We start from the raw sequence: 27,187 nt of genomic DNA, 5'->3' as shown, positions 1-27,187 counted from the left end.
ATATATAAACCTGGGCCCGGCGCGGTGGCGCAAGTGGTTAAGTCCTCGCCTTGCAACCCCGGGATCCCATATGGGCGCCGGTTCTAATCCCGGCAGCCCCGCTTCCCTTCCAGCTCCCTGCTTGTGGCCTGGGAAAGCAGTCGAGGACGGCCCAAAGCTTTGGGAACCTGCACCCGTGCGGGAGACCCGGAAGAGGCTCCTGGCTTCGGATCGGCATAGTATCGGCCCGTTGCGGCTCACTTGGGGAGTGAATCATCGGACGGAAGATCTTCCTCTCTCTCTCCTCTCTCTGTATATCCGCCTTTCCAATGAAAAAATAATAAAAATAAATCTTTAAAAAAAAAAAATAAAATAAAATAAAATAAAAAGAAAAATATATAAACCTTAAAAAAAAACTTAATAAAATACCACCAAGTTTACCAACAATTGCTTCAATTTCCTTTTTTCTTTAAGATTTATTTTTATATATTTGAGACGTATAGTTACGAAAAAAAAAAAAATGGAGACACCAGATCTTCTACACACTGGTTCACTCCCCCAACTGACCCCATCAGCCAGAGTCGGGTTGGACTGCAGCCTAGGCTTCTCCTGGGCTCCCACGTGGGGCAGGAGCCCGCGCACCTGAGCCATCTGCTGCTGTCCAGGCACGTCAGCAGGGAACCGGATCCACAGTGGAACAGCCAGGACTGGAACAAGCATCCAGCAGGGATGCCAGCGTCACAGGCACCTCTTTCCCTGCTATGCCAAAAACACAAGCAACATGTTTACTCCTTTCTTTTTAGATTTTTATTTACTTGGGAGGCAGAACTCCAACCTGCTGGCTCACTCCTGAAATGCCTGCCGTGGCGAGGAACAGACTGAACCACGTGCAGACGCAGCCAGTTCAATCCAGGTCTCCCTGTCAGTCATCCAGGCCTTCACAGCTGCCTCCAACAGGAGCCTGGAATAGGGGACCAGAGCCAGGTACCGAACCCAGGCAGTCCGGCACCAGCCGGAACACCTGCTCCTCGATTTAGTTTCTTAACTTTTGAATTCCCCATTCTTTTGAAAAAGTAGTTTCATTATTTCTAAACTATTGATTTGCTGGCTTCGCATTTACATGAAACACTTTTTTCTCACATACGTAGAAGATAATTTTTTTCTTCAGGTTATCTTGTCTGGATGCTCAAGTTTGAAGCTGTTGGTAAGCTTTTAGAACACAGGGGCATCATCCCTTTATCATCTAGGTGCATGAAACACAAGAGAAGGCATTTTTAGTTTCGAGAGACTTGAGGAAGAGAATCCCCACTTAGGCAGTGGCAGGAGCCTCAGCCCAGGGACACTCAGGTGGCCTGGCAGGTCAGCTGACAGCTGTCCCAGTGTTTATAAAATGCATAATGGTATACTGACAATGCTAATATACTATTGTTAACATGACATTTTCTGTTGATTTTTTTTTTAATATGCTATTTTGCGGGGGGCAGTCAGATACATAGAGAGGAAGAAACAATGAGAAGATCTTCCACCCACTGATTCACTCCCTAAGTGGCCACAACAGTCGGAGCTAAGCCAATCCAAAGCCAGGATCCAGGAACTTCCTCCAGGTATCCCACACAGGTGCAGGTTCTCAAGGCTTTGGGCTGTCCTCGACTGCCCTCCCAGGCCACAAGCAGGGAGCTGGATGGGAAGTAGAGCTGCAGGATTAGAACCGGTGCCCATGTGGGATCCCGGCACATGCAAGGCGAGGACTTTAGGCACTAGGCTACCACAATGGGCCCTCTGTGTTGATGTTCTTACAGAAATAAATTCTACGCTCTAGGATTAAATTTGTACTTTGATTCCTCCACAAAATAGGTGGATTGTAGAAATAACACTTAGAATTACATGAAATATTAATTTGCCTAACAGTCTTAAAATCTAAAGATTTTAGCCAAACTAGATTTCTTGCCATTTTAGATGCTAACAGTCAACTGTAAATTTACATCATAGCAGCGCTATAAAATCCTCCCTCACATTGCCTGTTGTACAATACACAGCAAGAGGCTAGGCTGATAAGGAACGTGATACCAGGTGGAACTGAAATCTACAAATCCAGGCCCAGTGCGATGGCTCAACTGGTTCAACTGTCTTCTTGCAAGTGCGGGGATCCCATAGGGGCACTGGCTCATGTCCTGGAAGTCCCACCTCCCATCCAGCTCCTTTTCTTTGCCAGCTTGCTCTTTAATCAGGTGATTTGATTGTAAGGAACATTCCAGCAGTAGTAGGCCAATTCATCCCAAAACATTTACTCAATGATTATCTCACAGATGAAGATTTTTATGACACCTAGCAAAACAATGGAAAACTTACTCTAGCGCGAAGATACCCCAGGTTAGACAGCAACAGCGGAAACACGTGGTTCTGCAGAAACAACTCAATTTGGTCCTTGAATAAACTCTTCTGTTAAAAAACAAATTAGATTTTCAACTTTTCAATGTCCTTTCACACATAAGATTCACTTCCTAATCAAGCAGGTTTATTATGACTTGTATTTCTATTTTAAAATTTTATAAAATTATTGGACACACAGCTTAGTATACAACATGCCAAAATTATTACCTTAGCTCCGCCTGATACTGACATTTTGCAGAATAAAACCATTTTGTATAGCAATCACTTCGAAAGGAAAAGTTGACAAAAGGCTTAAATATTCTTAATTTAAGTAAGCACTGGCAGGAAGGAGGTTACAATGTCAGCTCCCCCATGCAGCAGTCCCTGTTTTAAGTGACCCCAAGTTCTGCTTGTGCTGGGCAGTTTAATTAAACCTGCAGCCAAACTGACCTTCAGTAACAGTTCAGCCAGGGAGCCAATCACATGCAGGGCCCCGTCTTTCTTCCTCGGGTCAAAGTTCGGATCCGTGAGGATCTGGTAGCAGAATGACATCATTTTGGGCAGCACCTGAAGAAACCGGACAACGCATTCCCATGAGCCTGTGCTGTCTCACCACAGCATTACATGCACACATTTTCAAAAACACAGCTGGTCTGCAGCGTTCAGTCCAAAAAAGTACTACCTCAATAGCAGTCTTACCATCAACTATGAAAACAAAACAAACAGGGTACTTCACATTTTCTCTTTTCTGGGACAGAAAAAAAGAGTTCTGAAGTCGACACACAGCAACTGACGCTATGATTGTTCCAACACTGCAGCTCGGTCACAGTGCCCCACGCTGGCTGCTTGCAAGTCGCATACACCGAGGAGAACCACACGTACCTCCTTCCTTTTCTTGGCAGCAGTGTACAAGAGAGTCTGGGCTGCCATGGTGGGAGAAGCATAATCTTCAAAAATATCTACAATTTTAAAAGGTTAAACCATGTTAGTAAGAAAAAGATAATTACTTGCTATACACTTTAAATCTGGCCACCTAGCATCGTAAACCAAGAGGTGTAACAGTCCCCTCAGCACTGGCTGGCAGCAGGAGACAGCCCAGAACCCATCACTGGGTGACCCCCGTGAACCAGCAGACATCAGTGCATGGGGGGGCCCTCCCTCCCCACTTCCTGATCTCCCTGGGGACGAGAAACGGGCTGGCTCCCTGTGAAAACACAACCAGCGCCTCTTCCGAGCTCACTCTGCCAGGCTCTGCTCTAGGCTCTGGAGATGGCAAGATGAAAGAGATGATTTTATGGCAGCCACGTGGTGAGAGGAGCAAACCGACTGGAAACCATGAACACTCACGCGATGGGACGGGCAAGGAACAACAACAGTGGAAGGGATGGAGACAGCCAGTGAGAGCTGCAGAGTCTACTGGGATCTGCAGCCCTCCTGGGTGAGGGCACAGCAAGGGGGACAGCTTCAGGTGGGCACCCAGCTCTGCAAGCAGGAGGGCATCCAGCACCCCAAGGACACTACCCAACATGCCACTCATTCCCAGGACAATTGGCACATGCTTCACGACAGGCACTTTCAGGCGAGAATCTGAAATCCTGAGATCTCTGCTAAACCACAAGAATTTAAATACAAGAATTAAAATTCAATCAAGGCTTCAAACCACAACATAAAATACACCCCTAATAACATAGACAACTAACCTGGGCTCCAACTGTGCCTGACTGTTTCACACCCCTATTTTCTCTGCTGCATTTTGTCCTACTGAATCCTCCCTGGACAGTCATCACTACCCGTTTACTGCTAACCACACCACTGCGTGCAGCCACACAACGATGAAGAGACCAAGCAGCAAGGCACGTGTAGGAGCCTTCACACTGACGTCTAGGCGCCTATCAACTGTACCGCACTAAAAACATTACTACTGGGGGAAATGAGAAGATGTCGGTTAAATGGAACAGGAAACAGAAAAAGCACATTTTAAAACATCAGTATTGATATCAGCGAACACACTTCGAAACATTTCATTCATAAAAATGGCCACAACTGACAAGAACCTAGAGCACACTGCTCTTCCCAATAGTAACACAAGAGCAAAATCCATGGATCAAACCAGTCACTGCGTTCTAGCCCACAAAAGGAAACGATTAAGGAAAAAGCATTTCAGCCAGACTCACTCACTTTTAAATCAGTAAAACCTAAATGACCCATCCATCAACACACAACTCTATTTATCTCTATTTATCTATATTACCTCAAAACGGAGACACTTTCTTATCTGATTTTAAGAAGTCAACGGCATCTGAAGCACCCTGAATATGCTATAGATGATGAAACACATCAGCTTTACAGAAAAGTAAACAGCGAACAACTGCCTTCAGGACTAAGCTCACCACTGTCGGATCAGGAAAACAAAGACCAAGGCGAGGACTTGGAGAGGAAGAAGGGATGCGGACAGCAGAGGGCCTGCCTGTCCACTGGCTCCTCCCACACTTGGTCTCCCAGAGGAGACCAACACCACCAACAGCACACACTGTTAGCACACTCCAGCAACGCAGCCCGTATTCCAGTAAGTCCAGCTCGGGTAGCTAGACACCTGCTGGACAAGGGCAAGCCCCATGAGGACACAACGTGCCTTCAACAGTGCTGCTGTTGGCAGTCACTTGACATTCCCTGTCAAGGATGCCGGAGCCAGGCACTTGCAGAGGAATGCAGAGATGTAAAAGGGCTGAGCAACACGAAATCAGTGACCAACACGCCTGCTCTCGGAAGAGCCTGAGGCACGCAGCTGACAGAGGGACACAGATCAATATTGCTAGGCAGACTGCTCAAATAATCCACAAATCCACTCATCCAAACCGGGAGGCAGAATGGAATGACTCCAGCAACATGCCCAGTGAAACAACTTCCACGAAGATCCACGCTGAAGGCACTCCTGCAGAACTGGGCCACACACAGCGGGGCTGCCAGCGGGAAATTCTATTGCCTCGGACAATCCTGGTCCCTGGTGTGGAGGCAGAGTGAACTGGGCGCCCCTAAAACGTGCAACATTCCAAGGGAACTTCCCAGTGCTGAAGAGGGCCCCCTTTAGAGACGGGTGTCCCGGCCAACGGGTCCCCACAGGTCAGTAACACCCAGTCCAGGGGGCAGCAGCACCCTCACGCATCACCCCACCGCTGGCCTTCAGCAGCACAGCAAGCTCCACAGTTCGCCATGCAGAACGGACCGCTGCAAACGGAACCACCAGACACTCTGCTGCACACACACACAGCGGGTTACATTATTTGCCACGTGCAGGGACTGAAGGGGACCCAAACCACGGCCATTACCAAATTTCATCCTGATGTATTCGTAGGGATCTTCCTGCCACAGCTCCTCATCCTCGTCTTTGTAACACATCACTGAAAAAATCACATCCTCAGAGATGTTCTAAGACATGGAAAAAACAGAACAGCACGTGGGTACGGCCTGCTCCCTCGTGGGGAGAGCAGTGGTGATGCACAGCCGCCTGTGGATGCTTTTCACCCAGCTGTCATGGCAACTGCTCTTGCATCTGCCTTCATCAGTGGCAAGCAAGAGACCGAGAGGAGGCTGTGCTCAAAATGGACTCCCGCAAGTGGCAACATTTTTCTCTGAAGCAATAAGGATATTAAGATATAACACATGAATATTAAATACCTACCCCCATAGCAAGCTAAGATTATATTTACTGCACTATTTTTTATTTTGGAAAATTGTAACATTTCCATTGTGGCCTAAGTATAAATGAATCAACAACAATTTGTTTTCATTTTCAAACTCCAATTTTCTATGTTATATACAGAACTTTAGGGAAACTATTTTTGGGCTATCTCCCCATTTTTTTTTTATTGCCACCTAAGATAGATAGTTTCAGAACTGAAATATATTGTCCTAATACTTTGAAGATTCGAAAGCCCCACAAATATTTCACTAAGTTTTTAGAATTGTACCTTCTGCCATTGAAGGGCCTAAATGCCGCAGTCCTGAGAACAAACAATGTTTTATAGCATATTGTTGACATGCAACTTTGAAGTCGCCTCCGGACACCTGCATCATGTTAGGCATGGTGTCATTTTGGCTGGCATCTACTGTGACTCTCCCAACTCCAGAATCATTTTTACCCATCTAGGAAGATTCCCTTCCTGTCAAGTATGCTTATGCAGGGTGATAAAAATTGCCAATAGGGCCCGGCGCGGTGGTGCAAGTGGTTAAGGTCCTCGCCTTGCACGCCTGGGATCCCATATGGGCACCGGTTCTAATCCCGGCAGCCCCGCTTCCCTTCCAGCTCCCTGCCTGTGGCCCGGGAGAGCAGCCGAGGACGGCCCAAAGCTTTGGGAACCTGCACCCACATGGGAGACCCGGAAGAGGCTCCTGGCTTCGGATCGGCATAGCATCAGCCATTGCGCTCACTTGGGGAGTGAATCATCGGACGGAAGATCTTCCTCTCTGTCTCTCCTCTCTGTATATCAGCCTTTCCAATAAAAATAATAATATTAATAATTAATTAATTAATTAATTTTAAAATTTGCCAATAAAACCAACTTCGATTCATGAATCTAAAATGTCCAAAGATAATGTCTGTTGGCTTTTTCATGTAGATGTGCTTTGTGACTATTTAAACGTGCTAGTTCCATTTACTCACTGGAACTTCATTTGTATTCACATGAGAAAATGGATATTTGAGGGATAAATACTAAGAAATATATTGAGCTTAAAATGTACGCCACAGTTTGGCATTTCTAAAGAAACAAATACATGTTTAATGTGTCAGGGAGCTTTGGGGAGCTAAAATGATATTATATTCTATTTAACTTTATCATGAATATAAAAGTGATACTGTATAAAAGTGATATTGATATGTATGATATAGTAAATCTAATGCAAAAAAAATTTAATTTTCTCCTCCACAAACATGAACGTGGAAGGACAATTCTATCTATGGTCCCTATAGCCCATCACTGTCATTTCTTCTCTGCACCACGCTCCCAACATCACCGAATTACCAAGTTATTTAGATGCAGTAAGAACTTACTCTGTTGGTATATGTTTTTCCATTCTGATCTGCTCTTGAAACAACGCTAAATTCTACCTTTAAGTAAATACTTTTTGCTCATATCCACCACGCTTGAGGCTCTATGCTCTGCCCAGTCCCACCGACTAGCTGGAATGCTTTCTCCCTCATACTTCTTGGTTTTAGCAAGCTTTCAGTCAACAGAGTAACAGGCTTTCTCGGCTTTTAGCGATGAAAAAGTGGGGCCAGATTCTAGGAAAGAGGAGCTCAAGTCATCAGCTCAGAAGACCTGAAGGCCCCCCTTCTGTCACATGCTCACAGCTCCAAGTCCTCTAGACCAGAGAGATGACGGCACCCTCACTGAAGAGCACTGAGGACACGTGGGCCAAAAGACCAGGGCTGTTCCCAGACACGCACCTGCATGTGTGGCTTCAACTGCTTCCAGGTCACCGAGTGGACCACTCCCTGGTTGAGATAGTTGAACGCCTGCTGAAGAACGCGAGGAGCTACGTATTCTTTCTGTCTGTACTGGTCTAAGATTTGTAATAGGACCTACAGGACACAAGAGCATCAACAATTTTTAGGTCAAGAAGCAGCAGGGCAAGTGACTGGTGTAATATTTCAGGTATAATATAAAATTCAGAATTGACAAGCACAAAAATCAACACACCTAGGGGGAAATCAGGGATTCATGAGAAAGCATGAAATGCAGTCAACTTTTCGTTACTCAACAGGTATATATCATATTGAAATAACAAATGTCACACTGTTAATTTGCAGGCCTTAGCTTACGGAACTACTCAGAATAAACCAAAATTCTATTCCACTACTAGCACTCCAAAATGAACAAAAACTCCCATTAAAAACATGTATCTAGGGCTCAGTGCAATAGCTTGGTGGCTAAATCCTCGCCTTGAACATACCGGGATACCATGTGGGTGCGGATTCATATCCCAGCTGCCCCACTTGCCATCCAGCTCCCTACTTGGGGCCTAGGAAAGCAGTAGAGGATGGCCCAAAGCCTTGGGATCCTGCACCCGTGTGGGAGACCTGAAGGAAGCTCCTGGCTTCATATCAGCTTGGCTCTGGCTCTTGCGGACACTTGAGAGTGAATCAGAGAATGGAGGATCTTTCTCCTCTTTGCAAACTGGCTTTCCAATAAAAATAAGCAAATCTTTTAAAAAACAAAAACATGTATCTAGCAGGCATTGGAGCAATGGTACAGCAAGTTAAGCTGCCACTTAAGACATCAGCATCCCACTCCATACTGGAGTGCCTAGGTTCAAGTCCCAGCAATTCTATTTCTGATCTAGCTTCCTGTTGATGCACAACCTGGGAAAGCAGCTCAAGGAGTTGGCACCATGTGTAGAAAGGTAATCCTCTGCCTAGGGTGCCAGCCTCCCATACGGGTGCCAGCTCCAGTTCTGGTTGCTCCACTGCACAATCCAGCTGTTTGTGGCTTGGAAAAGCAGCAGAGGATGGCCCAAAGCCTCGGGACCTTGCATCTATGCAGGAGACACAGAAGAAGCTCCTGGCTTCGAATCAGCTCAACTCTGGCCACTGTGGCCACTTGGGGAGTGAACCAGTGGACGGAAGATCTTTCTGTCTCTGTTCTCTATAATTCTACCTTTCAAATAATTTTTTTAATTTAATATCAACATGCATTGTTTCTCAAAAACCCCTCATTTTCACTGTACAGATGGTTTTCAAAGTTCCATAGAATACATTCTTGTGGATCAGGGTTGCCATGTATAGCAAGTTAACCTGCCACCTGTAACTTCAGCATCCCCTATCAGAGAGCCAGTAGGAGTCTTGGCTGCTCCATTTTAGATCCTGCTTCTTGCTGATTCACCTGGGAAACCAGCAAAAACAGCCCAACAGCTTGGGCCCCTGCCACCACGTGGGAAACGGAGACCGAGTGCATGCTCCTGGCTTGCAGAGGCCCCAGCCCTGGCCTTTGCAGCCATTTAGGGAATGAACCTCTGCTGCTCCCTGAAACCCAGACAGTCCACATAAATAAATCTTTAAAAGAAATGTGTTAAGTACTCAGCTAACAGTCGTAACACGTCAGATCAATCCATTCTCGAAGTACTTCAGTCCACACTGCATCAATCTTCTAATAAGAAAGCTCAGACCAAAGAGATGAAACTCAATAAAAACTCAAAAGATCAGAGAGAATAAACAGAAAGACACAGTCTAACACTGGTGACTCCTCCAGCAGCATCAACCAACTCAATTCTGGTTAGCAGCCAGGACGCGGAAGCTGGAAGGACCACCCTACCGGAGCTGCCCAAGGACATCTAATTCTGAAACTGACTACACTCTGTCAGATTGGCGGAGGTGCCAGCACAGGCTCCCTGCACATGTGAGTACGTCTGGAACCACTTTGAAGACTTCTTTATTTTACTGGCAAGGCAAGTTTACAGAGACAGAAAGATCTTCCATCTGCAGGTCCACTCCCCGAGTAGCTGCAATGGCTGGAGCTGAGCCAATCTGAAGCTACTTCAAAACAAACTTGCAGCTGAAACAGAAACTTTCAGTAACCATCGTTCTACTTCGAAGAGCATAAGCTGATTACCTGCTGAATTCCCACTGCATAGGTTTTCAAAAAGAATTCAGAAAACTCAAAGTATTCTTTTGTGACATTTCCTGGGCTTCCGTATCTTAAAATACAAAGAGGAAAAACAAATATTTAATTACTCTGATGTTTAAAAACAAAGCATGCTCACTCGTTAAAATGCAATCCCTCCCTCAGTGAAATTCCAGTGGGAGTTAAAAACAACACTTTTACCTTTTCCCACAAGCCACAAAATGAGTTGTACTCCGCCTCTGTGTGATACTTAAAGCTTCAGAGAGAAGCTTACATCAACTAAGCCAAGGGTACATCAAGGGCCAATGTTGGGAATACAACTGTTACATCTGGTAAGGTAGTGCTTTCAATAATTTTTTAAATGTGACTTGAAGGGTCTGAGTGGCCAAGTGCCTTCTCCTGGATATGTGCAATGAAGGGAACAATACTGCTTCTCCACGTTTCTCACACAACAGCAGATGCAGGAAAGGCTGCCCACCTTCTAAACAGAAGGCTACACTTGCTCTGCCGTGGCTTTAAGGACAAGCCATCTATACTGTAGAGCACGTACGGACTCCTGCAGCCTCATCGCTCCCAACGAGAAGAGGACTGTCAGACAGCAGAGGTGATGAGCAGAGCATTACCGTTCAAAGAGACGCGCCACGATGTGCAGGGCCCACTTCTTACACTTCCACCACACCAGCTCCGGTCTGTCGTCCTCGTCAATCTGCAAGGTCTCCTGAGGGACAGAAACACCCAGGGACAACTTCCGCCTGAAGGACTTTCATGAGCAAGTCAACAGGCAACCAACAGAATCTCGGGACCCCAAGAAGACTGTCTGGAAGGTCCGAACTTTGACCTTTGATGGTTAACGCAAATATATTCTTGTCAGATTCCCCGAACTGTTCACAATGCAAAAAATACTGCACATTTTAAAATGAGCTCTGGGGTGGGCATTGTAGCCTAAAAGGCAAAGCCACCCACCACCTTGGACGCCCACCTTTGGGAGTGCTAGCTTCCAACTCTGCTACTCCACACTGTGGATCCAGCTCCCTGCTGATCCATCTGGGAAGTAGCAGATGATGATGGCCCAAGTGTGAGACCTTGGATGAATTCCTGCCTCCTGGACCCCACCTGCACAAGCCACACTGTGGCCCAGAATAAATAACATCCTTTTTATACACAAGCTTACATTTTAAAACACTGTTCATTTGAGATTTTAAAAAACCCTGCAAATCAGAGTGTAACACCATCTTTTACCATCTAACAAGTTAAATTTGCACTCTCAGGCCTTCTTAGGAAAGCACAGACCAGGGCTCTCTCTGGAAGACGCTTTGCAAGATTTTTTAAAACTCGAACACACACTTCCATGCATTTGTCCAAAGGCAAGGCTAATGGATGATCAAAAAAAAGTGTAAGTATAACCTTAGCATTAAAACATCCAAAAAAATTTCAAATACTCTATCCAGTAAATAATGTATTCATCAAAAAGATACCATAAAATACTCAATCATATAAATTTTAAGTGAAGAGTGAATTTTAAAATAGCTACTTTTTCTTTGAGAGGAAGGGCATTTATTTATTTCTATCAAAGGCAAAAATCACAGAGAAAGATACAAAGAGACAGAGATCTTCATCTGCTGGTTCACTCTCCAAATTGCCACACAGGCCGTAGCTGGGCAAGCCCAAAGCCAGGAGCGGGAGCCCTTCCAGGTCCCCGGTATGGCAGCAGAGCCCCCAGTACTAGGATCATCTTCCACCACTTTCCCGGGGGCATTAGCAGGACGTTGGATCAGAAATGGAGCAGCCGGGTCTCGAACCAGCACCCAAATGGAATGCTGCCATCCTCATTATGCCACAACTCTGGCCCCTACATGTATTTTTATAAATAAAATACTACTGTACATAAATGCACAGAAAAAAAAAAGCTAGAGGATAATATCAAGCTTTAAAGTGGTTTTCTGAGGGCAAGCACTCGGCCTAGCAGGATGCCAGCTAAGATGGCCGTGTTCTGGCTTCACCCTTGGCTCCACTCATAACTCCAGCTTCTTGCCAGGGCAGATCCTGGCCGTCACCATGGGATTGCTGTGGGATGTGGGGAGTGAACCAGTACACGGAGGATCTCCTGGTCCCTCTTCCTCTGTGTCTGCCCCTCAAATCACAGCAAACGGACACACACACATACACACACACCTATTTTTATTAGTAAATATTAAAAGCAAAATGTGTTTTGCCACTAGTAGGATTAAATAAAGCTTTTGCATTTTACTCTTGCACCTCAGCTTTCAAAACTGGTATATAGCTTGAGTTCTTTTATTTCAGACCTAACTCTTCTTTCAAGCAGCAGACATGCCCCCATCGCTCAGTCAACCTTGGAATCCCACCCCTAGTCCCCCCAGGACTGCTTACGGGAGGCACCGGGCGGTCGATGATTGAGCGGAAGATCTCCATCCACGTGGTCATGGTCTGGTTGTTGACCAGCTGCAGGGGCAGTGCATACTGGAAGACAGGCAACAACCCACGTAGTAACGCCTCCCCTCCCGAGGACACCCCGGTGCCACCTGCAGCGGCGGCCTTTAGAAACGCTATGGAAATGCACGGAGGTCTCAGGCTCTACTGCACCAGCACAAATAGCCTGTACTTCCATTTCCCCGTGAACGTTCTCAAGGGCCATCCCATGCAACAACTAACACAAGCACACGAAAACACCAACTTGATACGGTTCAACTGGAAGTTGAACTTAAAATGGATCCAGAAGCATATTCCAAAGGCATCTTTGGAAACACGCACCTGGTCCCTCTTCCACTGCTTTCCCCGCTGAATGAGGAGGAATACAGATCAGGAGCAGTGCAGCCAGGCCTCAAACAGGTGCTCATATGGGAAGCTGAAGTCCCAGGTGGCAGCTTGACCTGCTGCACCACAGCACTGGCCCTTCTGACTTTAAAAAAAGGAGGTGTTCAAATATCCTGACAGTGCAGACCCGTGTCCCTGCAGTCAGACACTGGCCCCTCTCACAGGGAGAGCCTGGCCAGGAAGCAGCACAGGCTCACCCGGCTCGGGCAGACGGCAAGCACCCCTCCACCCAGCTCACAGTCACTCAGCCAAGCCTCCTGAGGGTGCAACAGTGAACGTTTCTGTATTCCAAACATATGCCTGTTCTGTCTAACTACATTCTAGAATCCCATAATAGGATAAGAAAAACATTATCATTCTAAACCAAGGCAAACGAACGACTAAATTGCCTTAGTTTTACGTTGGGTCAAATGTGGAGAAACTGCCATCAATGTAACTTCACTGTGAACAATCAGGGCTCGCGTCCAGCAGACAGGGCATGCTCAGAGCACTGTGGCCAGTTTAAGACTAGGAGCCACGAGAGATCCCCCTGCCCTGGACTCAGACACTGGGCAGAAGAGTCCTGCACCGGGCACTAAGACAGCCTGGGATCACCTGTACCTCACCTTAGGATAGCTGAGAGGCAATCCAGCCTCCACCGCCAATGCAGCTTCCTGCTAATGTCCTGGGAGGCAGCAGGCAAGGGCCGGGTGCTTGGGTCCCTACCACCCACAGGGAAGACCCAGAAAGAGCTCCCAGCTTCCAGCTTTGGCCTGACATAGCCTTGGTTGTTGCAGCCGTTAGAGGAATGAACCAGTGATGAAAGGTGTCAATGTTGGTGTCTAACACACACGCACACGCACATGCACACACACACTCACTCTCTCTCTCTCTCTGCCTTGGTCAATTTCTACAACCCCATGTCTCCTGGAGTCTTTGTAGAGACATGAATGTGCTGCACACTCTGCTGGCGTCCTGTTAGCCGGCGAGGGACACTCACCTGCACAAGCGCATAGAAGATCTTGAGAATCTGCTTCTGCAGTAACACGGAGTAATGGCAGGCATCGGGGAGCAGCTGCAGCATCTGCTGCTGAATCCGAGGCAGAAATATCTGCATGGCTGCTATCAGGGGCTCCCTGTCTTCCGCTTTCTTGTATCTCCACGAAGACGGAAAGAGAGAAAAGTCATCTCCCTCGCCAACAGCTCGGAGCAGTGAACAAGCAGAGCTTAACTACCACTGCCAGGCTGGAGCTGGCATGAACCTCAGGAGGCTATCTCCTGTTTAGGCACAGCGCCAAACTCCCTCCAGCAGGTGGAGAACAGTCTAGGAGAAGCCAAGACTACCCCGCACCTATCGTAAATTGAATTGCTCTGGAATTAACTTCAAACTCTGGTAAAACACAAGTTATTCTTACAGCTTAAAAAATAATCACACTGTTTAATATAATGTAGAAAGACAATTTCTTGTACCACCCAAAATCGAGAAGTTGAAATAGTTTACACATCTTGGTGTTTTTAGGTCACTTTAACTGCCATAAATTGAAAATGCTACCTTAACGTTTCTAACAGCGTGTAGACGAAGCAATTTAGAAGAATCTTACATGTGCCAGTGCCAATCCTGAGACCAGACGCAGAGGCCTTCAACATAGTTCCAATCTACTCAATTAAGCAGCTCTGTCCTCCACCTCCCGGGCAGCTTTTATGGAAAGGAACATCACAGCACCCCAAAGGATGTCCACCTTGCACTTCATTAATGTTCACTTCACTAATGCTGCGGCAGCTCTAAGGGGGCATTTCCCAGGAAGCAGTAAGTTCACAAACAAGCTAGAGAAGCACAGCGCGTGGGATCACTGCCTTAGAGACGAGCAAGTCTACTGCATGTAACTGCAACAAATAAGCCCGCACTGCATTTCCCAAACTAATGTTTTCTGCAGAAAACCTACAAGTCCCTCCACGCAGCTTGGGCACAGAGGGAGCAGGCTGTCCTTTCCAGCCGCAGGGGTCCACTTACTCGTACGTCTTCACCAGCTGATACAGACACAGTAAACTGCCCAGCCAGCTGCTGCTGCTCTGTGACTGCAGGTAACAGCCTATCTTGTCCACCACCGCCGGCCAGTGACCCGGAAAGTCGTGTTTGATGATGACGCGGAGACACATGGTCAACTGGATTCTGTAAATCCAGAAAGGGGCGAGGAAAGTCTGAAACCTAAGTAAACGCCGATGTCATTTTTCACAGAATTCCGCTATCCTAGTCCGGCTCCTGCTTACCTACATGGTGTCATGACAGTCATACACCACCTGATGATGGCAAGGCTCTGCGAAGCACCTGCCGGGCTATCTTGGCACCCGGCAAGTACCCGAGTGCACACACCCAGAGACGGCTACTGTGCATCACAGGGCAACACAGCCCTGAGACCATCATCGCACACGTGGTTCATGCTCTCAAAGCCATTCACTTTGTGGTGTACAGATGCACTGAAGGCGCACAGGAAAGAGTGGTCCTATGGAAAAACAGCCTCGGGGCTGGGAATTGTGCCATAGCAAGTTAAGCCGCCACCTGCCACGTTGGCATCCTGTATTAAAACACAGGTTCAAGCCCTTGCTGCTCCACTTTTTTTTTTTCAATCTTAATGTTCTAACTTCATTTTTAATATTTAATGCAAAGGTGAGGGGCTGCAGACCCATGTGGATCTCTGATTAGGATGGAGAGGGCTGGGGCAGAGGGAAGGTAAGTGAGATACGTGATTCAGTTTTCCCTCCTGTGCCCACTGAGAGAGGGGAGAAGCAAAGGACATGCTCCACTTCCAGCCAGACTCCTGCCGATGCTCCTGGGAGGGCAGCAGCAACGAGCCGAGTGCCCAGGCCCCTGCCAACTCCACAGGAGACCAGGAGTCCAGGACGGGGCTCCTGGCTCCTGCTTCCAGCGTGTTCCAGGCCATACTATCGTGCCCTTTCGGGGAGTCACACAGCACATAGGCTTCTGATTCACTGGGAGTAGGAGTGCCTACTGCAACATAACTTCACTTCCCAGCATGTTAGTCTCCATTCTATGACTCACCTATGAGAACTCAGACTTGTTCAACCATACATCTATTTGCTCTGTATTTTGCAGGAGGGTCACCCTATTCCAGAGAGATCATATGCCACAGACACTGTGGACCCTGGCGGTAGAACCGAACACCCCTACGCATGCACTTCGCCGCTGCCCCCCGGGGACCGCCACCTGCCCGCCAGCGGAGCACAGCGCACCTCACCAGATCCGGCGAGCGGATGATGCCTTCCACGATGTTGTCGCGGATCTGCTGGCGGTCGTTCTCGTGGATGTTGAACGGAAATACTGCCTCTCCTGGCGGAGGCTCCCGGTCTGGCCAGTACTGTGTCACCATGTTCTTCAGGTAGATGGCAGCTACGTTTGAGAAAAGCAGCAGGCTCAGACCAGGGTCTGCGAGTCCACCAGCCAGCCAGGGCACCGAAGGCTGGTACCGCAGCGTGGTCTCCCTCTCACTGGCTGAAGCAGCCAAGGTAGGAAGAGCAAAAGGCCAGAAACTCAGCAGAAATGTTTCAAGCCCAGAGCTGGCATGAAAGTGATCTGCCGACTGCCCATGTGCCCTTCCAGCGAGCCGCAGGTGGCCTCAATGAGACTACAGGAGGTGGACGGAGACCCCCAAACCACCCTCCTCCAGGGCCTACCCTGAGCAGACAGTGGGTGAACCCCACCTTCCCCGCTGCTGGATCCCTTTGGGTGATGGTCGAAAGCTACCATTTCGCACCAGCATTCTGAAGTTAGCTAAACTTTCGACTGTTTGGGGAACTTTCACTTAAAAACCTTGTAGTATGTACTACAAGTAAATGTAACTAGTAAGGAAATGTACAGCACCCTTCAAATATTTTTGGAAAAACAGCAAGAAACTTTCTCCATCCGTATTTAGGAAAGCACCTAATCAATTATTTGCTTGCTGCTTCTCAATGATCTTCAAACTGCCGCAAAGACTTGGGAAAGAAACAAGGTGGTCCAAGGTCGCAGGACTGGCAGAGGCAAGGCGAGGTCTGCAAGTGTGCCAGCTTGAGGCTGAACCAAACACGGTGCACTCGCGGGCTGGATGGGGCAGGGAGGTGGCACAGCAGTTCAAACATCACAGACAAAGCCCACATATCACACTGGCGCACCAGTTCCATTCCCAATCGCTCTTCTTCCAACTCAGCTCCCTGCTAACGAGCCTCGGAAAGCAATGAAGATGGCTCAAGGTCTTGGGACCCCTGGCATCCATGCTGAAGACCCAGATGGAGCTCCATACTCCTGGCTTCACCTGGCCCAGTCCTGGATATTGCAACCATTTGGGGGGGAGGGAACAGCGAAGCAACAGATAGAAACTGCCGCCCCCTCCACCACCACCATCCTCTGTGTGTTGGGAGGGGAGCTATGACTCCATTTCTCTGTAACTCTGCCTTTCAAATCCTTAAAAAAAAACAGAACAGGAAAATGCAACTGAAAGCAGAGCAGGCTGTGTTCCACGCCCAGGTGTGTTACTCATGTGTAAGCAAAGCGGCGGCCCACCAAACACTGACTTCATTCCTTTGAGCTGCTGCTCTTGCATTTTCTTTTTAAAGACTTATTCATTTATATAAAAGTTGGTGTTTTAGAGAAAGGAGAAACAAAGAGAGAAGCCAGGAGTTTCATACTGGTCTACCATGTGGGCACAGGGGCCTAAGCACTTGGGCCAGTTTCTTTTGCTTTCCCAGGCGCACCAGCAGGGAGCCAACCACTGACCTCCATGCTCAGACACCTCAGGAGCACCCCAAGTCACACCACAAGGAAAGCCGCCAGAGTTCAAAGCGCCAGGAGATGAAGCCATGGGCACTGTGTTTGCGCGGATGGGGAAAAGCAACTGAGGGCTATAGGCGAGGGGCTCAACAGCAGGGGACAGAGCACCCAGGCCCCATTCCCGGGAGCAGGGCTGGGGCAGTTCCCACATCATCAGAAATGCTTCCTGTAGGCCGCCCAGCTTTTCCAGGCAGTTCCTCGGAAGGAACGCACACCCTCCTTCTACCTTCATCTACCAAAGTTCCTTAGGAAAGCAACTCACCTGCCTGGCGCACTGGGAATTCCACGTGGTCAGAGACGATGATCCGAAGCAAACTGGGGGCGAAATTGATGATTTTGTAGGACTGAAATCACAAAGAAACGTTTCATAAAGTACAGCGATAATATTAACGAGTCACTGTAAGAACTTTTTACTAAACGTGTCACCTTCCAAATACAAGGAAACCTTCTAGAGAAACTCTCCAAGGCAAAATAAATATCACTAAGATATTTCCAGTACAAAAAGTCCTTAGAATAAACTGATGAGATCATGAAACATTTGAAAGATTTCCTGATATATCAGGGTGCTTCAAAAAATGCACAGAAAATGGAATTAAAAGATACATTTATTCTGGTACCAAATGAATTCTGAAACGCATGTAAATGAGGAGGTCTTCAAAAAAATTGTTTAAAGATGTCTTCACGTTCATTTGGGAGGCAGATTTACAGAGAAAAAGAGGAAGAGAGAGAGATCTTCCATCTGCTGATTCACTCCCCAGATGGCAACAATGGCTAAAGCTGAGCCAATTGAAGCCAGGAACCTCCTCCAAATCTCCCTCGCAGGTGCAGAGTCCCAAGGACTTGGGCCATCCTCCACTGCTTTCCCAGGCCACAAGCAGCAAGCTGGATGGGAAGTGGAGCAACAGAGACACATGTCGGCACTCATATGGGATGCTGGCACTGCAGACTGAACATTAGCTTGCTAAGCCACTATGCAGGCCTGGTGTCTGCAAAACTTGCATGAAAATATTAAGTATTATAAAGAAATTTAAAAAAAAACAAAAGGTGCCAAGGGAGGCCAGTGCAGTGGCTCAATTAGCTAATCCTCTCCTGCAAGCCCTAGCATCCATCCATATGGGCACGAGTTCATATCCCAGCTGCTCCACTTCTAATCCAACTCTCTGCTTATGGCCTAGGAAAGCAGCAGAGGATGGCCCAAAGCCTTGGGACCCTGTACATGTGTGGGAGACCCGGCAGGAGCTCCTGGCTTGGGAATGGCTCAGCTCTGTCCATTGTGACCATTTGGGGGAGTGAACCAATAGATGGAAAACCTTCCTCTCTGCCTCACATTCTCTCTGTAAATCTTCCTTTCCAATGAACAAAACTTGACCAAAAATATACACATATATAGGTATGGATTTCAGTTTGGGGCAAGATTAAAATGAATTTGACCTGTACGTTTTCATTTCATTTTAAAGGCACAGAGATGGGAAGGAGCAGAAAGATGAGACCTCCCGCCTGCCGGTTCATGCAGCAGTCAGAGCTGCGACAGGAGAGCCGGACTCAGCCAGTCTCCCCCGTGGGTGGCAGAGACCGGGGCACTCGAGCACCCACTGCTGCCTTGCAGGGTGCACACTGGCAGGAAGCTGGATGGGAAGCAGAGGTGCCAGGTCTCAAACCAGGCCATCCAACAAGGGACACCCGGGGCGAGTGAACAACAGGAAAACATGCCGTCCCCTGGTTTTTTTAACTTCATTTTTCCACAGACTTTATCAAGTGCCTTTTTAGAGTGCCAAAATGCCCCCCCACACCCCAGAGGGACTTGGCAATGTATACACCCTCATGTGTAAGCAAAGCATGGAGCACCACTCCTCTCAAACTGCAGCCCGTCGTCAGCACTTGAACTTGCACCTCCCTGTGGTTCTGCAGGCTGCATGTGTCCCTGATTGCTGGCTATCTGTTCCATAAATTCCTGACTCCGCTTCATCCTTTGGTAAATAGAATACTTGCTTTATGCTCAACAGATCCGACACTGTACGCAAACCTTCAGTTGGATCTGTACTCCACCAGCATCCCTTCCGATTGTTCGCGCTACGTCTACAACATTTCGTGGCAGGAATCCTGGGTTACAACAACAGGAGCCGCGACAAAGCAGGCCAGCCAGCGCTGGCTCCACAGCTGGGCATGAGCAAGCGAAAGAGCCAGCCCCCACAGGTACTAAGGGTGGCCCCACGGCAGCTGCCTGGGCCACCGCAGCAGCTGTCGCACTTGGCAGTTCCCAAGCACCTGGCGACCACCCGGCGGCTCCCGTGGTACCCTCGGCCCCACAGCTGTGCGCGCAAGTACTCCCCAAGTCCCTGCTCCACACTTCCCACACGCACATTATAAAATGACTCTGGTTTACAACATGTTCAATCCTGCAGCAAATCAAAGACACACACCTCTGCAGCTCGTTCCAATCATTAAAATTCACCTGTTACTCTCGGAAAATCTTCCTATGCCTAACCACGAAGTCACACATAGCTGAGGGCTGCTTCGTGGCAAGCTCTCCTGGCTCAATGAAACACTCTGCTTGCATCTCCTCTCCGACACTGCACTTTCAAGGCCTTGGGAAGCTTGGTCTCCCCCCCCCCGGCCACCACAGAACCAGGGGTCAAGGTGGACAGCCCCTCCACGGCCCCACCCTCACAAGTGTTCACCTGCTGCCTTTCCCTCTGCGGACACTGAACATCTACCATCACAGTCTGGTCCACCAACCGAAGATTTCTTGAGAATGTTTGCATCTTCAAGTTCTCTGAAAATCAACTCTTTGCCTGCCAGGCTAAACCTCATTTCACAGCAAAGGCCCTAGGGCCTCCCAGGCTAGGACTTGGAGCAACTCTACTATGGCCAAGAGCTCCCGGCTCATCACCCCTGCACAACCCAGCCCTCCAGATGCCTCCCTCCCCTCACCCCTGCTGCAGTTTACATCCCCACCAGCAGGCAAACGCCACCGGGCCCGACTCCACTCTGCCAGCTGACACGTGCAGAGGCACGGGTGGGCAGCACACAGCCTGACCAAGCTCGGCCACAGCACGCAAAGCCTTTCTGACCCTGTTAGGACACGCAGAGCACAGCTAATTCAAGACACTTGGTGGGCCAGCCCCGCATTCCTACTGCCGGTAGTTGCGACCAACTGGACTTGTGGTCCACAGACAAGCCTAAAATCGGGACTACACTTCCCCACAGACACCGGAGAGGATCCGCTCCTAGCAGCAGGCATGTGGGCCTGAGAGAAAAGCTGGACTCCAAATCAGGGTGCGTCCTCTGGGGCGCTGGGCAGGGAGCTGCAGCTGCCCGATGTAAGCAGAGGTACCCGGCAGGGCCCCCCGCCCCACCTCCCAGGCAAAGCAGGCAGGCCCCGAACCACGGCCACCTGAAGCAGAGGGCCACGGCGTGGGGAAGGACAGGTCCTGGAGACCCCGACCGCAGCTCACTCCGGGGCGAAGCGACCTAACATAAGGGCTTTCGACTCACAGGTCACCCCAAACTAGGCGACAGGAGCGCACCGCTGCCCACGAAACACTGACGCCGGATGCGGCGTAAGGCCACGAGAAGCCGCGGGGTAGACGCGGGGCTGTACAAGGGCAAGACGGGGAGTCGCGCGCGGCCTGAGACTTCTGTCCCCGCGCCCGGGACCCAAGGTCAGGCCCGCGCAGCCCCGGGAGCACGTCCCCGGCGGGCACCCTCCGAGCCACAGCCGTCTGCACCGGCGACCTCCGCGAGCTCCGAGTCCCTCTCCTGCTCGGCAGCCCGGGACGCACCGGACACTCGCCCTGGACCAGGGCTGGGTCAGCGCCAAGCTCCGCTCCGCGGCGCCGGGGTCGCCTTCCCGTGACCTCGTGTTGAATGCCGGACCAGGGCGACGCCAGGAACCCAGCACGCTTGCCGTTGCACGGAGTCCCTTGGAGAGCCCCGAGCTCCCTGCGGCCCCGCCGAGTCCCCCAGGACAGCGGCGCGCGCCGGTGCCCAACAGGTGCGCGGGCCGCCGCCCAGCCCCGCGCCGTCCCCTGGGCCGCCCGGGGGTCGCCGCAGGCCCCGCGGCTCACCTGGTTGAGCTCGTTCTCGGCCGCAATCCGCAGCTTGGGGTCGATGGTGCCCTTCAGCGCCTGGATGATCCGGTTGAGGTCCATGTCCTAAGGTGGGGGCTCCGCGGGCCCCTCCGAGCCCGCCGGACGGGATGCAGCTTGGGTTGACTTCCGACGCCCTTGGCCTCCTCCTCGTCCTCCTCCTCCTCGGCGCGCACCGCGCACTACCTCACTCCCCGGCCGCCGCCGCCGCCGCCACCTGCAGCCACTTGCTGCGCCACTCTGACTCCGTGCCCCCGGGCCTCCCTTTTTCTCCCCCACAACTCGCACTCCATTCACCCTTTTACGACAACCGGTGGGAGGCGGGAGTAGTCAGAAGACGAAACGGCGCTTCCTTTACGGCTACCCCTTCCTCCCGGCGTGGGGCGGGGCCCGCGAACGCAGGAGAGCGCCATACTGCTGTACGGAAAACAGGACGATCGCCTCTTGGAGGGCTGGGACGGCGTTTCCAAGCCCCAAAAGGTGATCGCCCTGCTGTTGTGCCGAACACAGCCCTAACCCTTCTTTCTGGGTGTGTGGGTGAGCGCAGTGAACCCGAGCTGCCTCGAGCGGTCGCCAGCATTGTAAGGGAAAGAGGGCCACCATGGTGCTGTACGGAACATGGCTTCCCGCCTCTTCCTTCCCAAGCGGGACTTCTTGCGCGGGCCTGGGTTCTCCTTAAGCCCCACCAGCTGAGCCTGTGCGGCTGGAGTAATATTTGCCGCTTTCGGACTAGCCCGGTTGGAAGACTAGACGGCCAGCAAGTGGTCCTCGACTCTCCACCAGTCCCAGCTGATGTACAAACTCCTGAGCTCCTGGGGCTTAGGAAGCCTGACCCTGTTCCTCTTCCCTCCTGGACCTCTTGAAGAAATCTTACCTGCTTCCTTCCCTCCCCTTTCTCTCAGTCATCTCACACCTGTTCTCCAACTCATTTCTTCAGGTGACCGCTCAGCCTTGGCTGCTGTCATACTGCCCCCACACCCCCAAGTACCTTCTTAAGCCTCCTTGGAGCCCCACTACACAAATAGACCCTCAGCAAGCCCCTGTCTTTGATCGGCACCACCTTCCAGGCCTCAGCACCAGCTTGCCCTTCAGAAGCACCTGCCGCCAGTCGACTTTGCTTCTCCTTCTGCCTCGCTTTCCCTCGCCTCACCCCAGCTGTCCCCCTCTCCTCCTTTTCCAGAAAAACGCCATTCCTTTCCCGCACCTTCAGCGGCCCCCTCCTGTGAGTCAACCTCAGCCTAAAAACATTTCCCCCATTAAAAAAAAAAAAAAATCTTCCTTAACTGGCTCTGGTCACTTTGACACTAAACACATGAGACAGTTTCCCTACTGTCCCTCTGATATCTGACAGGGTGATACATACTTTTACTTTTTGTTCAATGCCTCTCTCTTGGCTTCAGATTATTTTAAAACATGGTAGGTGAACTCTTCCATCAGTTAACTTTCCATTTGGCAACTTAGAAAATGAACCAGGGGTCAGGTCCATGGGATAGTAGGCTAAGCCTCTGCCTCCAAGCACCAGCATCCCATATGGGTGCCGGTTCTAATCCCGGCGGCCCCACTTCCCATCCAGCTCCCTGCCTGTGGCCTGGGAAAGCAGTAGAGGATGGCCACAGCCTTGGGACCCTGCACCCGCATGGGAGACACAGCAACTCCTGGCTTCAGATCAGCTCAGCTCTGAACATGGCAGCCATTTAGGAAGTAACTCAGGGGGTGGAAGATCTCTGCCTGTCTCTCTTCTCTGTAAGTCTGCCTTTCCAATAAAAATAAATGTTTAAAAAAAAAGATCCAACATCAGGACCACAGCATCCTAGATGGGTGCCCATTCTTGTCCCAGCTGCTCCGCTTCTCATTCAGCTCCCTGCTGATGGCCTGGGAAGGCAGCAGAGGATGGCCAAAGGCCTTAGGCCTCTGGAGCCACAGGAGACCCAGAAGCAGCTCCTGGCTCCCGGCTTCAGAGCTCCCAGCTCTGCAAGTTGTGGCCATCTGGGGACTGACCTGCAGATCGAAGTCCTCCCTGACCACCCCCACCCCACAGTAGCTCTTTCAAATCAATCAATCAATCATCTTTTATTAGGAAAATAAACAAATGTCCCCAGAAAAACTTCTATGCTTTGGACATCAGTGAAGACAAGTTACCAAAAGCAGTACTATCAGGCCTAGTACAATAATCTACCAGCTAAAGTCCTCCCCTTGCACAGGCTAGGATCCCATTGGGCCCTGCTTCCCATCCAGGTCCCTGCTTACGGCCTGAGAAAACAATCCAGGATGGCCCAAAGCTTTGGGACACTGACCCATGAGGGAGACCCCGAAGAGGCTCTAGGCTCTTGGCTTTGGATCAACACAGCTCCAGCCAATGTGGCCACTTGGAGAGTGAACCTGTGGAAGGAAGATCTTTCTCTCCTTCCTCCTCTTTGTATAGCTGAATTCCCTATTAAAAAAATAATAAGATAAAAAGAAAAGCAATGCTATTAAATTAGGGGTTTTCAAAACAATAGAAGATTAGGGAGCAAACGACAGACCCTGCTCTCAAACACCTTGACAAGTTTCGAAGCGGCTTGCCCTACACTGTAGTTTGACTGCCCTCAGGTTTACCAGTTACGAGGCCTAGATTACCGTGTGTGTGTGAGGATGTGGTCTTGTAGCGACAGTCTCATCTTGTTCACGAGGAGAACATGAACCAGCTCCTCCTAGCATCGTGCTGTGACATCATGCCGTAAAGACACCTCACCTCCCTCCTCTGCTTCTGAGAGCCATCGCTATGAGGGCTCCATAAAATAAGCTCTCTACCATGGAGCATGCTCAAGAAGCGCTATTAAAAGGAGAGAAAAGAGACCTTAGTCAGCCTGTGATGAGTAAGACAGAATGAGATACAGTCTCACGTTGCCTGGCACAGAATAAGCAATGTGCAAGTACCCATGAATGAATAGATGAATGCAAATGATGGGTAAGGGGTCTAACACAGGATATTCACAGCAGGAAGGAGAGAAAGGTATGGGATATGTCCCAGGTGGAATCACAGGAATTATGATTAATTAACTAGAAATCAAGAATGTTGCACAGTTCCAGGCTCTGATGACCGATGAAGTTCTTCACCAGAGCAAATGGAAAATAGACCTGCACAAAGATGAGCTTGACCTTTGGACGTGAACTGGACATGCTTGGAGTTCTCACACAGGGGCTCCCAGTGAACTTCCGCGGTCAACAGGGAGCTGGGTGAGGGACACGCGGGGATGGGATGAACTGCTGCCAAGTGCCTGCACAGGGGAACTGCACAGGGGAACTGCGTCACACAGGTGGATGGCACTCCCCTGGGAGCCAGCAACGTGTAACTTGTGTTACAGCTCAAACTGCAGGAAGCAAGTTTTATCCCAAACACTGCCACTGTGGCCTCTGAGATCTGCATGTCAGCTGAGAGTCTCCCCAGCCCCATCAGCACAGCTCATTTCTCACCTCTGAAGCGAGTTAGAGAGGGAGACAGATGGAACTCTCATCCCACAGTTCTTTCCCTAGACTGTACAATGCCTGAGCCAGGCTGAAGCCACAGGCTGAAGCCACAGGCTTCTTCCCGCTCTCTCCCATGGGTGACAGGGGCCCAAGCACAAGGGCCATCTACAGCTGCTTTCTCAGGCCATTCGCAGGGAGCTGGCTCACAAACGGAGCAGTGCGGGCATGAATGAGTGCCCATATGGACGCCAGTGTTGCAGCCTCATATCTTTTAAACCATGTTAACTTCTAGGTGTGGCTGGTGCCCAAGTAACTGTATTGCAGAGTTCTACAGCAGAGCACCTGGAAGACAGACAAGAGCATGCGTGCAACTGGGTACAGGAGGGTTCCGCCCCCGAGACGGCTGAGCCCTCACAGGCTGCCAGCGCAGAAGCTGAACACGCTCCAGACTTCCAGCATCTTTGGACACTGGCGCTGGGCAGCAGCGGCCCTGGGCGAAGGTCTGAGGATGTCCTTTGCCAACCCCAAGCCCCTCTGCTGTTGTATTTGTCTGTGTTAGAAAGTCCACTTAAAACTGACCCAAGTTCCCCTCCTGTTAAAAAAGAAAAGATGAGGGCCCGGCGCGGTGGCGCAAGTGGTTAAGTCCTCGCCTTGCACGCCCGGGATCCCATATGGGCGCCGGTTCTAATCCCGGCAGCCCCGCTTCCCTTACAGCTCCCTGCCTGTGGCCCGGGAAGGCAGTCGAGGACGGCCCAAAGCTTTGGGACCCTGCACCCGTGTGGGAGACCCGGAAGAGGCTCCTGGCTTCAGATCGGCATAGTATCAGCCGTTGCGCTCACTTGGGGAGTGAATCATCGGACGGAAGATCTTCCTCTCTGTCTCTCCTCTCTGTATATCTGCCTTTCCAATAAAAAAAATAATGAAAATAAATCTTTAAAAAAAAATAAATCTTAAAAAAAAAAAGATGAAAAAACTTGTCCTGGAGCAATGAGAAAATAATGCAATTATGGATCACAGGTACATGTAAGATATACTACAAATTTTCAATGCTAATTCAACACACTGTAAAATGGCAGAAAGATTAAAAACAAGGAAATCTCCCACTCAAAGAAACAGAACTGAGACAAGGGACAGAGATGCTGAACAGTGGCACCAAAGAAGTAACTTGTTTTTTTTTTTTCCTCAGAGGCTGAATCTGTTACACCTGACACGTGGGCATCTGAAAGTCACATCATCCAAGCTCGGAATGACAGAACTCATCTTGAGCAAGGTATGGGATATCTAAAACAATGTCTGATGAACTTGGAGGTCTGAGGCATGGTAAGTCTAAGTATTGAAGGTGGATGATGGGAATTTATAACAGCAATCAGCATACACTGGGAACTGATGAACTATACCTTAACCAAAACCAAAAAAATGAGGACAAAGCTATTACGCCCTCATCTTCAATGAGACGAATGAACACCCCAGAATAGGTACAAAATCAAATACAGAAAATAGACCCACAAACCTCAACTTTTAAGTACTTTTTAAAGTACTTGAAGGGCACAGAATTCCTATGGAAAAATTTGTACATACCAACAGTTATGTCAACTAATAAAACACAAAATCGTATTTTCATACATAACATCAGGTCATTAGCCAAGGTGCTGAATCTAACCTGGCAGACAGGAAGTAATCATATATAAACATAGTACAGGATGTGAGAGAATTAGGAAATTACAGCTGTGATGGAGCTGCGTAAGCAAAAAACAACCCCGTGCAACCCACAGATCACAGGGGGTGGGGAAGAGACAGCAATAGCTCACACAGCCACAAGGGCTCCCTCAGTCACCTCAAAGGGGGTCGGGAGAGAGGTCCCTAGACTGGATGGAAAGAAGGGGAGTGAGGTTTATTAGGTAATGTACAGTGATGGAGTAACAGTCTATTATATACAGACGTGGGGGTACAATGGAACATGCATCCCTGCATCCAGACGAAAGATGGATTCCCAATGAAACTGTTGGACATGTGTAGACGATCGGATGCTGGACTGACACTGTACCAACAGT

At 49.5% G+C, this 27,187-nt stretch overlaps 1 protein-coding gene across 2 annotated transcripts in view; it reads right to left on the bottom strand.

The window, feature by feature from the left end:
* Positions 1 to 21,929, bottom strand: part of IPO8 (importin 8) — a 57,789-nt gene extending 35,860 nt beyond the window's left edge. For both annotated transcript variants that reach the window (XM_040972228.1, XM_040972229.1), the window contains exons 1-13: positions 21,669 to 21,929; positions 17,864 to 17,945; positions 16,029 to 16,185; positions 14,791 to 14,949; positions 13,780 to 13,936; positions 12,357 to 12,446; positions 10,592 to 10,686; positions 9,957 to 10,041; positions 7,796 to 7,930; positions 5,676 to 5,775; positions 3,232 to 3,308; positions 2,800 to 2,916; positions 2,329 to 2,418 (exon numbers count right to left, since the gene is read on the bottom strand). In XM_040972228.1, coding sequence (XP_040828162.1) covers positions 2,329 to 2,418; positions 2,800 to 2,916; positions 3,232 to 3,308; positions 5,676 to 5,775; positions 7,796 to 7,930; positions 9,957 to 10,041; positions 10,592 to 10,686; positions 12,357 to 12,446; positions 13,780 to 13,936; positions 14,791 to 14,949; positions 16,029 to 16,185; positions 17,864 to 17,945; positions 21,669 to 21,752 — 1,428 coding nt within the window. In that variant the 5' untranslated portion in view covers positions 21,753 to 21,929. The remainder of the gene's footprint in view (positions 1 to 2,328; positions 2,419 to 2,799; positions 2,917 to 3,231; positions 3,309 to 5,675; positions 5,776 to 7,795; positions 7,931 to 9,956; positions 10,042 to 10,591; positions 10,687 to 12,356; positions 12,447 to 13,779; positions 13,937 to 14,790; positions 14,950 to 16,028; positions 16,186 to 17,863; positions 17,946 to 21,668) is intronic.
* Positions 21,930 to 27,187: the final 5,258 nt, after the last annotated feature.

This window comes from Ochotona curzoniae, unplaced genomic scaffold, assembly GCF_017591425.1.
Source record: "Ochotona curzoniae isolate NIBS_2020 unplaced genomic scaffold, NIBS_Ocur_1.0 contig_2235, whole genome shotgun sequence".
Taxonomy (NCBI): Eukaryota; Metazoa; Chordata; class Mammalia; order Lagomorpha; family Ochotonidae; genus Ochotona; species Ochotona curzoniae.
This window is presented reverse-complemented; position numbering and strand designations above follow the sequence as displayed.